This window comes from Calliopsis andreniformis, chromosome 3 (genome assembly GCF_051401765.1).
Source record: "Calliopsis andreniformis isolate RMS-2024a chromosome 3, iyCalAndr_principal, whole genome shotgun sequence".
NCBI classification, from domain to species: Eukaryota; Metazoa; Arthropoda; class Insecta; order Hymenoptera; family Andrenidae; genus Calliopsis; species Calliopsis andreniformis.
Window position 1 is genome coordinate 20,000,001 of NC_135064.1, and position 17,778 is coordinate 20,017,778.

General features: G+C 40.8%; 1 protein-coding gene across 2 annotated transcripts in view; it reads left to right on the top strand.

The window, feature by feature from the left end:
- Window positions 1–10,199, top strand: part of LOC143177001 (tyrosine-protein kinase CSK) — a 16,750-nt gene extending 6,551 nt beyond the window's left edge. Inside the window, exons 3-8 of one of the 2 annotated variants that reach the window (XM_076374710.1) lie at window positions 7,014–7,146; window positions 7,932–8,585; window positions 9,304–9,499; window positions 9,728–9,814; window positions 9,889–9,981; window positions 10,058–10,199. In XM_076374710.1, coding sequence (XP_076230825.1) covers window positions 7,058–7,146; window positions 7,932–8,585; window positions 9,304–9,499; window positions 9,728–9,814; window positions 9,889–9,981; window positions 10,058–10,153 — 1,215 coding nt within the window. In that variant the 5' untranslated portion in view covers window positions 7,014–7,057 and the 3' untranslated portion in view covers window positions 10,154–10,199. Of the gene's footprint in view, window positions 1–7,013; window positions 7,398–7,931; window positions 8,586–9,303; window positions 9,500–9,727; window positions 9,815–9,888; window positions 9,982–10,057 lie in introns of both variants that reach the window. The other variant, XM_076374711.1, reaches the window with a different exon arrangement.
- Window positions 10,200–17,778: the final 7,579 nt, after the last annotated feature.

Genomic DNA, 17,778 nt, shown 5'->3' on the forward strand with positions numbered 1-17,778 from the left:
GAGAGAATAATGGATTATTCTGACTTTGATTTAATAGATGTTGATCGTTTCTGTTCGTGCAAAAATAGCTTTAGAAAGGGACCAATTTTCTGGAAAATCCAATACAATAGGTGTGGAAGAATATTTCTTGAAATGTCTCGCATGAAAGCTTCTAGAGTCCTTACAATAGAATCATGGTATAGGTAGAACTACAGAAATGTTTGCCATTTAAAGATACTTTCAAAGTTAATCGAGCAGTAGTGAATTTATTTCAATTTTCGAGGTATTCTTTGAGTAAACTAGTTTATTTTCGACATATAGATAATGTGTTTTCTGATATGCACTTCAACAAACATATTGACTCGTAAGATTTTGAAAGGGACATTATTAAGTGCCCATGAACTAGAATAATTCAAGAAAAATAGTATACTAACTAAATAATTCACAAAAGTTAAATCAATATACCAATAAGCATCCCTTTCGACTACCCTAATATTTGCCATATTGATTCTTTTCAAACTCAAATTATATGACCCATTCTCACAAAACAATTAAAATCCTTTACGAGAACTTCGTTTACTCTGACTCAACCTATCCTACCTCTCGAAACGAATAATCACCTGTAGACGATACTCTTATCAGACGAATCACCCAATTGTTTAGAATCTCATAAAACCAGCAAAAAAGGATACGGTCACACGTAGCGTGATTCAACATAGACCTCGCACATTCTTGGCTCGTTCGAACGGTGCTCCTTCTCGATTACCATAATTAAGACAGGTTTCTCCTCGATGTTCCGTGCACGAGTCGCTGATAATAAGTTCTAATTATCTTCAATTAGAGATTCAATTAGTTAGCACGTTCGCACGCTGACGCATCTTCGTCCGCGAATCTCTGGATCTGTACGGAAAAGCAAGCTTGTTCGCGAAGATTCCCTGGCTCACCCCGATGCTTAGGCTCGCGCGAGCATTACAAGCCTCAGTTTTCTGCCTTTTTTTTCATTCTCGTCGGTTGATATCTTTAGACGCGTGGAACGAGGCGAGGCACTTTGTGGTTTTCCTTGGGGAAGCTGAGAACTTGGGACTGGAGCTTGGGTCCATATTCGTGCCCTCTGGCTCGATGCTTGCGAAGCTATTTTATTTTTCGTTCCTGCGGCTGAGGTCTAGAATTGCTGCAATGTCGATGCACTTTGTAGACTGAACTCTGCTACAGGTCTCTTGGGAGGATATTGAAGAAGATTATTGAAAGATAATAGGAAAGAGTATCATGAGATGATAGTAGCTAGTTTTCTTTAGTTTCAAGAAGGTACGTGTTTTTATGAATTGAAGAGGCCCCGAGGACTGCAAAGAAAATTAAAGAGAGCAGTAAAAATTGAATTATAAAGTAGGACGGTGAATAGAAGTGCAGACATGTAATTGCTTTTCTTATCAGCTGTTCTGTTTGTAGACGTGTAGTATTTATCGAAGAATTTAGCACTCTTGGCATTCAAATTTCTTTGTTTCGTTTTCGAAGCTTAAACGCGTGAGACGATTTAATTGAGGTATTAAGTTTGAGATACACTATAACTGAAACGTAATCGATCGGCCACTTAAGGTGTCTGTACTCTGTGGTGAATCGTGATACTTAAGCTGATTTTCATTAGTACTTTCTAGAACTTTCATTGGATTAATCAACATATTCTACGATTCGAAGTGGAAATGCTATGAAAGAAAAGTAAGCGTAATTAAAAAGAATTTAACGCAACTGTTACTTTTCTACAACTGCATATTGCAGCTACATTTTCTGAACATCACGGAATGTGTTAATTACATTTCACGTAATGTGAACCTAGCATGCAGAAATAATGAAAAAAAGTTGATGTAATCATTTGTTCTGCTTCTGGATTTTAGTTACAGATACACTTTTTGTGTCTGAATGATTCTCGTTGCAAAGCGAGCTAGCGCAACTAATTCCACTCAGTTATTCGCTATCAACGCATCCTATCTCGTTTACAATCTTGTCGATCATTTGCAGACAGTTTCATAATGTTCTACGAATTGCTTCGATTCGTTCTTTCAGTAGGTGCAGAAACACCTGTAACTCAGTTTTGTAAGTATGTAGTTTCTCTTAGATAATCGACGATCAATGGAACATGTATTCAGCTTCTCCTTAATATTTAAAACAACTTTAATAATAATTAAACTCTGTGGATAAGGGTACTCCTATTTATACCTCTACAAGAACTTCTCAGTTTCTCAAAATATTCCAATTTATAGATTGGAATCAAATCTCAAAATACCGATTTCATTTCTTTTGAATTTTTCTATGCAGAAGTACCCCAAAAACCTCTACCACTTTTCTCTCGTCACCTTGTGTACAGGCATTACGTATTTACCCGTCTGCTCGCCATTGAATACCGATACGCGTTTAACTGAATCGCTCGAGCACGTTTAATTCATTGTGCATCCCCGTCGAACGCGACAGAAGTAGCGAACTGGTTCACCGCGAGGGTGTCGGTCGTGTTCGCTTTTCACGTATCGGATTAGCCGACGCGATGCTCCTCCACGCTTTATTGCCCGTAACAAAGGATTATAGGCTGGCATTTTGCGCGGACGCGAACAACAGATCGCGTCGACAGGTCGTTCCCAGCGAATTTATCGTTCCGCTACGTGCATTCTTGCGTGTCGCGAAAATCGTAAGGTAACACTCGTTTCGCTTCTGTAACACGTCTGCATGTTCCATCTCTCTGTTTCCGCCCGAAGATCCACGCGTTTTTCCGTACATCCGCTTTATATGCCTCGCGTAACGAGCCTTTGATTACACAGGATGCTTCGGCATTCTTCTACAAATAAACTGACTACTTTCATGCTGGGGGTGTGAAAGTTGGAGCTACATATTTTCTAATTTGATAATATTTAATTTTTCAGATTTAAAAATTTTCAAATCTTTAAATTTTCAAATTTTCAAATTCTTAAATTTTCAAATATTCAAATTTTCAAATATTCCAACTTTCAAATATTCAAATCTTTAAATTTTCAAATTTTGAACATGCATTAATATTACACTCACTAGATGAAGGTATTTGCACTCACTTGATGAGAGTATTACTTCCAGGTATATTTGTACTAACAACAAGCTTCTATCAAAGAAGTATTGCAATTCCTCATTTCTCCTCTTTTCGAAAGAAAATCTGAAATTCTTAGAAGCTCACGAAGTATTACTAAATGAGTCGAAATTTTGTCGATCAATCGTGTGTCTCTAGAAGACAGCACCGAAGGAAGGGTTGAAAAATAGATGTTTGGTGATGGAAATTGCATTTTCATGGACCATCGTGCGCTCGAATAATTCATTTATTATCCTGTCGTGCACTACCTTCCCCTTTTGTCACCCAACGATGGTACCACCTGTGCTCCGTCGATGCGTGCAATCAACATCCCCGAATTTCCGTTTGCTCGAGCTAATTACCATGACTAACAAGGCGCAGCTGGTCGAAATGGGGCTTCAGGAGTTCACTTCCGTGGAGTCGCTCAGGACCTTGTGAGAAATCCGTCAGGGTTTCGGGAACTTCCTCACGGATTTGCATGGATAATACTTTATTCTTCCTGTGCATAATCTGACGTTGGAAGAATTTACGACGCTTCTAGGTGGACTGGATGCTTTTAAGCACAGGGCTATGAGAAAAGGGAATAAAATGTGAAATACGAGATTAAGGTTTTTTCTTGTTTCTTGAGTATTTTCTTTGACGAAAGGATGAAAAATATGAAAAGATTTAAATGTCGTAAGGTCCATTTTATAGTCAAAGGCAACTAGAATTATAATCAGTAACTAGCGTAGAAGAGTGAAGGCTCTCTTGCGAATTATTTGAGAAGACAGAGTGACAGAGTTAAAAAAATATAAAGTACATAATTCAGAGTTTTTTATACGTAAAAAAATAATATTCAACCTTAAATTTCGTGAGGATGCCAAGTCACGATTAGATTATTCTTCAGGGACATATGGCTCGTCCTCGATGATGGTACACGTTTGCGAATAAGCTCTCCACTTCATGCGGGCTGGGGCTCCGAAACGTAGAAGTTCAGTGAATTATTGCGACCTCTTTCAGAGTAATAAGCGTTAGCTTGTGTAATCTGCCTAATGTTAGATCGCTGACTCTCTCGCCTTTTCTTTCATTACCACTAGCAGTAGATTTAAATTAAATTTGAGGACTGCCTGAATCAAAGGATTTCATTTGGCAAAGTGGCGAAATCGACCTTCGCTTAAATCCAATTTTGAACGCTTCAACTTTACTATGCATATCTACAGCGTCTAGTTTTCTCAAGCGAGGAGCGTTGCATTGGCTAATAAAACGAATTCACTAGGGAAGTACGTTAAAGAGGACACAAGGGACACAATATGGTAGAAAGTTCTCCGAATGCGAAGGCACGACACGTTTCGTTCGAAATTCGAAAAGCAGACGACGAAATCTGGTCATTCGTACTTGCGTAACGACGATTGTTGTATTAGTATGTCCGGCCGCAACTATATATTTTCGCGTGACATAACATGCTCGTCATAGACACCGACCAAGGATAAACTCCAGTTGAATTATTCAATATTTGCCTCTGCAGCGGATTCATATCTCTGCGTTTCTGATTATACCACGACGAAAGAGGTTTTCGTCGTCTCTTCTGTGCATCCAAGACGCTTTTTTCCCAGGGAATATTTTTCACATACCGTTTCATCGATTTATACGCTCAGAAGCCTGGTGTGTCGTTTAATTTCGATGTATCGAGGCTGCTAAAAATTCTGCTGCTCAAGCTCGAGCTCTCTAATACCGGAATCGCCGAGTTAGTCAAGTCGAAAACTTCTGATGCCGCAATTTTTCTCCAATCGTTTGCTCTACGTGTCACCCGCGTTTCTAATTTATTATAAAATATCAAATCCACCGAAATCCATCACTTTTCACTCAAAAATTGGTGCAAGAAAATTTCCTCTATTTTATGCTCGTGTTGTAACGTAATTTGTATCTCTTTCGTATTTTCTTTCCTATAATTTCCATTTTATATCGTCTTTTACGATACTAGAAATATGTATCATCTTCCTGCTTCGTATCGGTTTTCCCTTATTGAATATCAGACTCGTGTACATTAATCGATACGTACATAAATGAATAATAGTAAATAGTAAATAATACAGTAGAACCTCAGAAAACTAAGTCTTCTATAAAAAGAATACAATAAAAGCATAGTAGAACATTAAGTGAAATTTTAATTACGATTTAATTATGTTGTATCGTAATAAATTTGCTTAACCATCAGAAGGGAAGTTCAGGTTCCTTGTAGTTAAGCTGCTTAAGTCGAAGTTCCGTTGCATGGCTCGTGAGAAAAGGGCGGGAAACGAGGCGGTCGTGATTTCGAATGGATAAAGGAAAGCAGACGCCTCTTTTACCATTAAAGGCGGATTCGTTCGTATCCCGTGCGTTTCGAAAATATCCAGGCGTGATTCATCTTTCACGCATGTCCGTCTATCGGTGTCTAGCGCATTATTATGCGGATGGTACGAGCGGACAGCGTGTACGCGTTGGAACAATGGCCACTTAAACTAACAGCCTTATTAAATGCTCACCTTAGTCCACGGATGCGCGATTAAATATGGTACGGGTAGCATATGGACGCTGCCGTCTGGTTTGCTTCATAAATTTCGATATGGTGATGCTATTCTTAATGGCCTTCTTGTAGGACGGTACTGTCATTCTCTGTGAAAGTATTAACCCTTCAGGAGGTACTTGAATAAAAAGAATTTAGTTAATTAAGATTTTGTACGTTTCTTGTTGCCTTTAAGGGATGAAATAATTTAGTATCGATATTGAGGAGCGCCAACACTGTGATCTGGAGGGTACAGTTGTTTCACTTGAGAATCTCTCAGCATTAGACGTTTCAATATCGCAGAAAGCTGCTTTGCTCGAGATACATTATAATCGTAGGGATATTTCTGTAGACGATGTATAAAAGTATCTTACGCCGTCATAGGTAGCTTTCGTAATTGAAACTTGTCAAGAATGTTTTGGCACCGTATTTGCTGAGAGCGCGCTTCGGGTATCTGGTTTCTCGGGCGACAACCATAAAGATCTACTTCATCGTGGGGGACTCGGTCCTGCGAGCATGCGGTTCCAGCAATGATTTTGTCGCCGAGATACACGATAGCTGTGCTCTTTTTTTCTTCCCTGCAGGCGTATCAACTGACGATACGTCTCGTTTCGCTTTAACGTAGAATCGCGCACGGTCACGCATTATTCCACTCGTAAGCGCGTTACGTTTGATTAGCGTCCCTGTGGAAGTGTGTCAACACCCTGACGAATCCTTATGCAAACAGCTATCTTTCTGGGATACCGAGATTTTCGTCGAAGATTCTTTTATCATTAGGATACGACTTGGCAAATGTCGCGGACTTGACGAAAACAAAGGAATGAAATGGAGTTGTTCAAGATTAAACGCGTCGTTCCATTTTATGAAGATATTTACATCAGTGATTCGGAGAAGGGGTAATTGTACTTCAAGCAAAATCAATAGTCTATGATTCTTGAAATTAATAGTTAGTTACTAATTTAAGTTCAGCAGGATAGAAGTTGCGAATTGTACTAGGTACTAGGTACTTAGATATTAAGTACTAGGACCTAAATATTAGCTACTAGGACCTAGATATTACGTACTAGGCTCCAGACATTAGGTACTAGGACCTAGGTATCAACTACTAGGTATCTACTAGGTACTAGGAACTATAGAATCTGGCTACTAGGCGCTAGAAATTGGGTACTAGGTAGTGGGAACTAGCAAGGCGATACTAGGTACTAGAAACTAACAACTAGGTATTACATACTACGTACCACAAATTAGGTACATTGTACTAAAAGCTAGTAACTACATACCAACTACTAGGTACTATATTAAGTACCAAACTACACCTAACGTTCTCACAATGCCCTCACCCTACAATCGTTACTCATTCTTCGCATTTGCAGATAAAAAAAACTCGTAAGCAGACCAGAAGAACGATTAAGAAGCAATTGTCGTTTGCAGGATCGCCGAGGCTACTGCGGGAGTTGCGATGCCAACGTATCACAATGCGGGTGGCGGATACCCGAATGTGTCAGCGCCAGCGCGGCAAGCGAAGCTCGACGGCAATCAAAATCACCATACGATCCCCTCAAACGTAACGTCCCATCCCCTTATACAAAATAGCACACAACACAACGTTCCTTCCAACTTGTCTGCAAGTAACATTCCGTCCCATCCAGTGTCACCGACAATGACCACGCATTCAAACGTCACCGCTCCGAATATAACCAGTCACATGAACACCGGCACGTCGCCGGTGATCCTCACCTCGAACGTCACAAATCCTAGCAATCCCGCTGCGTTATCGGTGAATCCGAGGCACGAGGTCAAACTGAACGCTATGCCGTACGTATTCCTACCTTGCACACGTATATGCACCCGCTCGAACCAATTAGGGGATTGATTCTAACACGCGTCGATTTGATAAGGCTGGTCGATACAGATCGGAAGGGACTCGTACGTTAGCTGTCTCCAACACCCAGGCTTTCAGTGGCTGAAGTGTTCGATACCCTCGAATTAGTCTAGTAATCTGTAGACCTTCATGTAGACTTCTTTTCTGCCGCTAAAAGCAGATTAAATGAACTAGAATTTTCTATGGACCAAGCTCTGTTTATTTTCGAGAAACTGTTTTGTCCTTCGAATTTGAAGCTGACCGCAAACGAGAAAACCGTGTATCCAATAAGAAGATTATGAACGATCGTGAAACCCTTGAGTAACTCTCGCTGCTGCATCTCCGAGAGAACAGGATCCCCTGATTGTTTCGAGCAGCGCAACTCCCATTACTTCTTTCATCCTTAGACGTTGCTTTCTCTTGTATGTTTCGTCGCCGATTCGATTATACCCGTTCGCTGTACCATCGAATCGATCATCCCGTTCCAGATGGTTCCACGGGAAGATATCGCGCGAAACTGCGGAGAGATTGTTGCGGCCGAGAGAGGACGGTCTGTTCCTAGTCCGGGAGTCGACGAACTTCCCCGGCGATTATACGCTGTGCGTGTGCTACCAGGGTCGCGTGCAGCACTACAGAGTGAAATACAAGAACAATCAGTTGACGATAGACGACGAGGAGTTCTTCGAGAACCTAGCGTTGCTAGTGGAGCACTACGAGCAGGATGCTGACGGCCTGTGCACGCAGCTGACCAAGTCCCTGCCGAAGCAGGGGAAGCAGGACTTCTGCGTGGACCCGAAGGCGTTCATGGAGGCTGGCTGGGTGATACAGACCCATGAGCTGGAGCTGAGGGAGTGCATCGGTAAAGGGGAGTTCGGTGACGTGTTGCTGGGCGTTTACAGAGGCGAGAGGGTCGCCGTGAAGATGCTGAAGGACAACAGCGAGGCGGCGCAGAGGTTTCTGGCCGAGGCGAGTCTAATGACGTCGCTGATCCACGACAATCTGGTGAAGCTGCTCGGCCTCGTTTTCAATAATCAACACATGTACCTGGTTACGGAGTATATGAGCAAAGGATCCCTGGTGGATTACCTGAGATCGCGGGGGAGACTGCACGTTTCGAAGAAGGATCAGATTAACTTTGCGTAGTACGTATATCGGCGAAATTGTAAAGGGGGCAGCCATTTGTAGATTACTGCTATGTTTTAGGCTGGTATTGATCTCTGTTGCTATCTAGACTGCTGAGTATAGACTGTAGACGCTTTATAGTTCAGAAGATACGAACAATTCGAGTTAACTCTTCTGTACTTGATATTAATTTTTAATGGCGTTTTAATAGGAACTCAATTTACAGAAAATACTGTGTACACTATTTTCTGCAAAACTATTCAAACGAATTTCATTACACTTGCACGCGATGGTTATTTAAATAATACTACTTGGTGTCCACTAAAAATATGCAAAGATATATCCGACTCTAGTACTATATATGCTGAACGAAAAACAGCAGCACTATGAGAGTCCTATTTTGCATTAGATAGACAGAGACACGCAATGTTGCATACTCTTTCTATCAAGTGCAAAATCGGACTGCCTCACTACTAGAATTGACTGTGGCAAAGAGCAAAGTACACATATAAAATGATCAAAATTGGAATTCTGCTATCTGTAAATGAAGAAAGTAAAATTATTAAATAGTTTAAGTTTAACATTCTACAAAAAACAGAAGTTTGTAGAATACTATCTTGTAAAAGTAGGTCTAAATCGAAAGGAATGAAATTGACGGCTTCCCTTATAATAGTATTTGCCCGAGTTTCGCCATGGAGCATTTATCGTCTAACCATTGGTGTTCGCGTTTGGTTACAGCGACACGTGTGCTGGCATGGCGTATTTGGAGTCTCGACACGTAGTGCACAGAGATCTGGCCGCGAGAAACGTACTCGTCGCAGAGGATAACTCTGCAAAAGTGTCCGACTTTGGTCTGGCACGGGACGAGAATTTCTCCCTGGAGGGCGGGAAGCTGCCCATCAAATGGACTGCACCAGAGGCTTTAAAGCAGAATGTAAATACAGGCTGATTGCTTAGAGTCTTAAAAGCAGACGTTCTTGAGCTTAGGTTCGAATTCAGGATGACAATGAGCGTAGTAGAGCGATCTCTTGAATAATGAATTCAATGCTTCGTTTTTTACTCTTATTGATTTCTAAATTTTGAGTCTCTTTACTTATGAAAAAATCTGTTAATTGAAATCTGAGATACGCGTGTAAATGTAGTTTGAAATTTCTACTTTCAGAAGTTTTCAAATAAGTCTGATATGTGGAGTTTTGGAATACTCCTATGGGAAATTTATTCATTCGGACGTGTACCATATCCACGAATTGTGAGTAACATTATTTGACCCGTTTAGTGTCTAGTTGACCTATTTCTATATAATAATAGCCTTTTTTATTTTAGCCATTAGCGGACGTCGTAAAATGTGTGGAAAAAGGCTACAAAATGGAACCACCAGATGGATGTCCGCACGAAGTTTATGATATTATGAGACAAGTAAATATAATAATGTCCAAGTAGAAAGTGTAATTCGATTTTGATGTTATTATTGATTGCACATTCCTTCTTCTAGGCATGGGACTTACAACCTGAAAAGCGACCTACTTTTTACGATATAAAATTAGTGTTGAGTCAACTGAAAGCTGAATACACCAAAGGTGTGAATTAAAAGGAACGCTACTTATTATTCTTAGAGACGGTGTAGAAAAGACAAGAAACGGGATGAAGATGTCCCTGACGATATTTTGTTTTCCTTAAAATGAGAGGCGATGGTAGTGGTCCTAAGACACTTTCACTAGAGAAATGCGATTTTCTAATGTACATTTTTTATTGTACAAAAATAGTTTCCCGCATCGCTTGTATTTATTGTTACTTTTCAATTTTCTTTTTGTATGGGAATATTTTGCACATACATTAACACCTACGTCGATCGTGCCTTTGGCCAAGTTGAAGTTCTTGAGGAACAAAGTAACAGCAAAGAAATTCAACTTGTATATCCGATAATTCAGGTAATACTTGAATTGAAAATTTAGGGTTCGAAGATTTTTTACAGAAAGAAGAACATTTGTTACTTGTATTACTTAATTTTTTTGATAGTCACGTTTTCTTGGGAGAAGTGTATAAGAGCAGTTTTCACATAGCTGTGGTAATCCTCGGGGTTTTTAAATAATTTTGGTCGTTGTTGCGACTCGAGAAATATTTCCAGGTGTAAGAAGCGCCTTACATTGAACTGAATTTAAAGAAACAGGAACAAAATGTGTAGTCTTTACGAGTACTTGCTATACAATAATCTTTTGAACTTAAACTTGTAAGATTGGATATCGGAATTTTTCCACATCGCGTAAAAGTAGGAAGAGGGAAAAAGAAAATTAGATATTTTTACTGGTTCGAGAGATCCTCGTACCTTTCAGAGAGGTGTGCAGCGATTGTAGATTACAGGTACTTGTTAGTCGTATAAGTTCTTTAATCAAAGATTCGTCGTAGGAAGTATTAATTTTTAACTAAATTATTGCAATCATTAAATACGATTATTTAAGTTGTCTCTGCGCGAGGTATTTGAACTATATATACATATATATATAGTAGTGTAAATGTACCCTTGTAAATACTTTTGTACATATCTGACTATGAAGAAAAGAAAAGAATTAATATTTCTAATGCGCAATTGATATTCGTTAGAGAGATTTAAACGTGAATCGTCCACAATTTCTTGTTTCTAGTTTTAAGGTTGATTTAATCCACACGTCGATCAAATGTCCATAACACAATTGCACCGCGTAATGCAACGTTAGAAGAGGACTCGGATATATTGTGTATTTAAAAATTAACGAAATATTTTAGAGTTCCACCGTTATTGCATCTTTTCTCTTGTAATATAGGAGCCACGACTTATTTAATACTTTTTCCAGCGGTTATAACGGACTAATGATATTTATTCATAGAAGGGTAGGAAATTTCGATGGAATAGAAGAACAAAAAAAAAGAATACTCTTAAGATAAAGTACCGTAGCTATCGAAAGGCTACGAATTGGTGAAGATGAATTTTTTGACAACTTTTTACAGAGTCGCATACACACGAAGAGACTTTGCTAGAAAATTGAAGGCAACGTACTCAGTTCCTCGCATTTATTGTTTTTCAGTAGCAACCAACAGAGAGACTGTTGTGACTGAATAGAGCTTTGTAACGATAATTTGATGCTAATCGACTCTGTTACATAAATGCAACACGTGTCTAGTTTGAGAGGTAGCTGCTAGCTGTATAAGTATATAGTCTATTTATAAGCGTACAGTCCGTTTATAACTTCGATAGCATGTAATATAATATATATGTATATGTAGATGGCTCTAATCAGTACCTAACTTTTTCGACGATTTTCATCGAGCCGTGGTTTTTTTTGCGTTACGAGGTTTCCGCGATTCACATTCGACATCGCCCAGCATGCAGCGTCAATCCTATCCCTGCTTTTTCTATTCTTCACGTTTCTTACGCTAAATATCGGAACCTATGCGTTTGTCGTATCCCCATTAAACAGCATCGTGTTACAGTGTGGCGTGCAAACATTACTTCATCATGTATCGTGTCCTGTGTAATCTGACTTATCTACACACGAGTCTCTGTTACACAAGCCGACACGTTAGTCTTCTGAATGTGAACAGTGTGTTGAATTCGTTTATTTTTTACTCACGATATAAATTTATTAGGTTGTAAGAAATTTAATATATATGCATATGTATATTGAATAACAAGATTACACACGGTAACCAGCAATCACACGAATTTACTATTGTGGGCACATATTCATATAGCTGACCAAGACTAGCTGATACGGTTTCTTTCGAGACATAGAGCGGAGATGAATCTTTAATTATGATAATCAAATCTAATTAGCGGTAAAAAGAATAATGTGAATAAAAGACATGGTTGCATGCATATTCACGTTTCGAAATTTATATTTTTGTTTAGTTATGAATATAGGCGAAAGTGATTAAAAAAAGAAGTGGCTGAACTTCTTCACTTGGACAGCCATCTGAGTTTGAACCTACAATAGCTGCATACCGTACGGGTGTATCCGAATTCAAGATGTCTGAAAGATCGTTTGCGTCGGGAAGAATGAATGCTACGAAGGAAAGTATGCGAGAAGAAAGTTAATTACTATAAGAGTTTCTTTTTCATTTTTGGCCTCCGAAACCAATCTTGTACGATTCCGAGAGCGTTCAGAGATGTTCGACTTCCACAGTCGCGTTGTTATTACACTACAATTCTAAAGATTCTCAGTAGACAGCTATTAGCGAGAAGCCTGGTCCACCGACCAGATTATCTAGCGACAGTTAACGAAACGAATTAACGGGTTAATAAAATATCTAAGAAGTTATACTGCATTTGCTCATCGGTTGTAATTATTGCCGACTATGGATGAGCCAGATGTCTGTTGCTCGTCTACCCAATGTTTCCACAAAGACTATTGATATTATACAACCATTATTATTATACTTATGAATATTTCAGAAACGCCCAGCTATTAAACCAACGTTCTATATCCGAGAAAAATGCAATTGAGAACCGGAGATATTTTCGAAGAAAAGTTTCATTTCGCACAAAACGAAAAGAGTGACGACTGTGAAAACCCTTATGTTGTTTTTACGTCATTACTTTTCCATTTAATCTTCAGTGTTATATTTTACTGCCAAACGCTAATAAAATCGTGACATTCGTTCGATTACATAACTGTCTTTTCCTTTACTATAAAATAATCCCCCATGTTTTTCAGCTCGTTTGCGTGCATTATTAGTGACGCTGCAGCTGGAAGCAGCCTATGTTTCTTTCTGTCAGTGAATTTTCGAATGTATTTGCAAATACATCGTTTTCTTGTTTGTTAAATAAATAACTGCTGAATCGATCGCTGGAAATGATCGGTTTTAACGTGTTTGTATTATTTAACGCGTCAGAGAGAGAACAAAATTTTTTGCTATTCCTAAATTCGTTTTCTTTTTTTCTTACGACCTGAGAGGCGATTACTTTATTCTTCCTAGCTCGTTTTAGAATCGTGAAAGGACTTAAACATTTACACTCAGAATATTTTTGATTTTTCAGTCTACTTCTTATTATCAAGCTCCTACGAACTTTGTACGGTCGCTCCAACCCCTTCTTCGACAGCACTCGCAACTGACTGCTAATCGACCCCCTAATTATCACGTAATTCTGACTCTCTTCGTCCACAATTATCGACTGCTTCACTTTACGCGCCCTGTTACAGCCCTCCTTCACAGAAAAATAATTCCCAACGCTGTTTCTCTTATCATCGTCATCAGGAAGCAAACTCCAGTCTTCTCGCGAAAATACTCGTTTATTTAGTTTCATATTATCATCAGAAACGTTGCTTTCGCTCGGTCGTCTATCGCAGCGAAAGCTCAACAGAAACTTCTGCAAATTTGGAATATTACCTAGAAGCGACCCCAAAGAAACAAGGCGACTTTCGATCACGGAATATATCGAGGAAACAATGCCACTCTCCATAGCCATGTCACGTTGATAAGAGGTGCTTGCATCGTAAACGGTCCTCGAAGAATCCGATTCAATTTCTTTCTGATGGAATACATTCTCCGAGGAGGCGATCGTTGTTGCTCCTCTGCTCGCCGCGTGTTCCAGGGGCGGAAAACGCCTGATCTCGGCTTTCTCGTCTGCGTCATATTTTTTAAGTCAGCATATTATTCGAAGCTGGCGAAAGCGGTAAGCGAGGCAGCGATTCCGAGAAAGCGGGGTTAGAGCAGCAAAGTAAAGAGAGTCGTAAAAGGGGCAGTAAAACTGGCGAAAGGTCGCGTTTACTTCATAAGCAAAACCACTGAATGCCGAGATGTAACGATTGCTATAAATGCTATAGTTAGATAGAGAATTTTACGATTGAACTCGGTGAATTGTGAACGGGCACACGTCGTGGCAATTAAAGATCGGAAAGGCTCTGTGTGTTGTCTAGAAGTCGTTAACGGGGTAGAAATAAAGTTTACCGAGTGTGCACCCGTTAGCGAAGGGTTAAGGTAGTTAAAGCAAGGAACTTGTTTCATGATAGTGGCGTAGGAAATCAAACGCGCGTACTGTGAACGCCGCGTCACAAAGCAAAATTGTCAAAGGTACCTTTAGACGTCGGAGCGATGAAACTCCTTCTAGGCAACCCCGAGTACCTTCAAATTCAACGCCGAAGCTGAAAATGATTTACTCACCGTACTGTTGGCAATCTTTCATCAAGTTTGATTTTACTCGAAATATTCTCCTCAAAAAGGTATTCCTTTCAATCTTCTGCTCTTCGTTGTCTGTGTTAGTCAAAGCTGATTTTCTTACTGAAGAATTCATTTTGTGAAGGGAAGGATGTACATGATTCTCTTCAAGTATGTCTGTCTTCGTAGTATTACTTAAAGGGATCTCAATAACGTTTTCTTCATAATTAATGTTTCCCTTATCAGAGTAGTTTCTTGTTACCATCCAGCTTCCAAAGTTCAAGCTTTTATTATATTCAATACTAGTCATTATAGAAACGACTTGTGTATTTTCCTTTTCATTTTCAGTTTTGGATTCAGTGGCTACGAGATTAATCTCATTCGTGCTGGAACTGCTTTTGTTCGTTGTTTCTTTTGTCTGTTGATTCTTGGTATTGAAGTCTGGGTTCCAAAGAGCAGACACTTTGCCTTTAATTACAGGTTCGTTGTCGACTTCTAAGTCCTTAAAGAGATCTTTAAAGATTGTCTTTACTTCTAGTACTTTGTTGTCTTCTGGAAATTCTGTTTCGATTGCTTTAAGCATGGTTTGAATAGTAGACTCTCGCAAATTCGTAGTTTCTAGATTTTCCACGTTTTCTGGCTCGTCTTTTAATGTTAATACTCGTGATTCTTTGGGAAAGCGAAAATTATCACTCCTGATCCTCGAACGCTCAGTCTTCCCAGTTTCATCAAATTCACTCTGATCTTCCCCAGCAACCGGTTCCTCAATCACCAGAGACCAAGTACTCGATACAATCTTCTCCACTTGAATAATCTCCACCTCAGACACACCAGGTCTCACAGTTTGCTTTCCATCAATCTTTACTCGAAGTTTTTTTTTATCTTCATCGAAGCTCTCACTGGACGAGCCCCTGTCGCAATTACAACAACCGCTACACTTCCTTTCCACTGACCCTTCTTTAGAGGTTTCTTGGTCTTCGCCAGTTGCCTGGTTCTTGGAGGCCCCATCCTCCGAGGTGCTAGTCGCCTTGTTTTCATCCTTCTGCCTCTGCGCTACCATCTCAGGCACGTGGGGCTTCAGGTACAGTCTCCTAGGGTTGCGTGGACCCATCGAGAAGGGGTCTGGAGACTCGAACACAGTTTCTGGCGTGTAGGGCTCGAACAACTTAGTTTGAGCGAAGCCAAAGGTGCACCGTGACTCGGCGAACTGCTGGATGATTCGCGAGGTCAGAGCTGGGGTTGGGACTGGCAGCGAGGCGCATCTTCTGTTCTCGAACTCCGCCTCCACTTGACGGATCTTCGCCTGAACGTTGTTCAAACGGGACTCGGCGATTACTCGCTGCGAACTGTAAGGCGAGAAGTTCGCGTTTACCCTCTCGTCGGTCTCCTTCTGCCGCAGGGCGGACAATAGCTGTCGCAGCTCCGCGTTCGTCTTCAGAGCCAGCACGGCGGGGTCAATGGCGCCGCTGGTTTCTACCTGGAAATTTCAACGTAACTGAGCACGTTTTGGCCCGCGAATCGAATGGAAATGAAGCAACTGCGAGAACGACGCTCGCCCTATTCGCTGGTTGACCGAAGGATGTGTTTTGGTGATAGTTCGCTGTGGTTCTGAAGGTCTCGAGGACCAGAAAATGATAAAGAGTTGTTATCTTAATTGTACTTTTAGTTTGACGATGAAAAGGTGGAATTATGATGATTTTAAGATCGTGTAAGATGAATGTAGAGTACAAGGTGTATTACACGGTCGGGGCCTGAGATTAAATATTGCTCACAGAGGAGTATTCAAACCCGTCCCCCAAAATCAAGACTCACTTCAAACCCATACCCCTGGCACTCCATCACTTTCTTGTTAATCAGACTCTCGACCTGGGCTTTCAGCACGTTCACCTTGATCTGTAGCAACGTGAGCAGCGGTATGATGTTCGCTGGTGGATTAGTAGTCATATGGAGGTTGATCAGCGCGTGCACTTGCTGAGCGTTCCTCGACTCGGTCAGCAGCTGATCTTTGGTGAGCACGCTGATGGACCTCTGCGCTTTGTCCATCGTGTCCTCCATGGTGGTGTTTATGTTCGATCCAGGCACCTTTCTCAGAATCAGACGGGTGGCTGCGCAAGATATGATCCCAGGAAGGCACAAGAACTGCGAGGCTAGGGCTTGCAGGCTGATGGAGGCTGGACAATTTCGCTTCGAGCAAATAGTGTCGTCGTTGGTCGCCGTGCACTGATGCTCCTCTTGCTCCATGACGCTGCAGCAGCAGCTCGTCGGCAAGTGCTTTTTCAATTCCCTGCATTCCTGCCTCCTCTGACAGCATCCGCAACTTATACCTCTGTCCCTGCCTGGCGCTTGACCCGTGGGTGGCTCGTAAATGGGGAGAGGGACAGGGTAGGGGAAGAAGGAGGGTGGACAATACACTGGTGGCGGATAATTGAAACCTGTCGTTGGTCCTGGTGGCTGGGCCGCCCCTGGAGAATGATTCGACCCTTGGCAGCTGTTTGGTAATATAAATATGGGTGGCACGTTGCTGGCGTATCCGCGAATCTGCTCGAGAACGTTTGGAGGCAGGGGACCATATTGTGGTTGGGCCTGCATTGTTGGAGGGATGTTGGGAGGTGCTTGGAAAACTGGGGGATAAGGGTTCCTTGGGGGCAACATGTTTGGGACGTACTGGTGGTTCGCCACGAACACGTCTGATTGGTGGAGTTGGTAGATCGGCTGCTTGTATGGATCTAGGTAGGAAGATTTTGTGAGATGTTTTATTAGAATTGAAGGGTTTATGGGAAAAACGATTCTTTTCAGATTTTACGATGTTTTTTGTGAGAACTGTAGCGGGACGTGAGACTCGTAACATAGAAGAGCCAATAGTATCAATAGTAGAAACTCCAGAGTATCTTTTTGGTCTTTTTGAAAAAGATAGAAATTGACAAGTGTCATTTTTTATATGGACTCTTTGATTTTTAAAGATAATATCGAAAACCAATAGTGACGTTTTTGAGTGAAACTGACCCTAGATAACTGTATATTTAAATATTGCATGAGTGTAACTTTAAAAAACGATACGAGTAAAAACAGAGCACAAGAAAATTT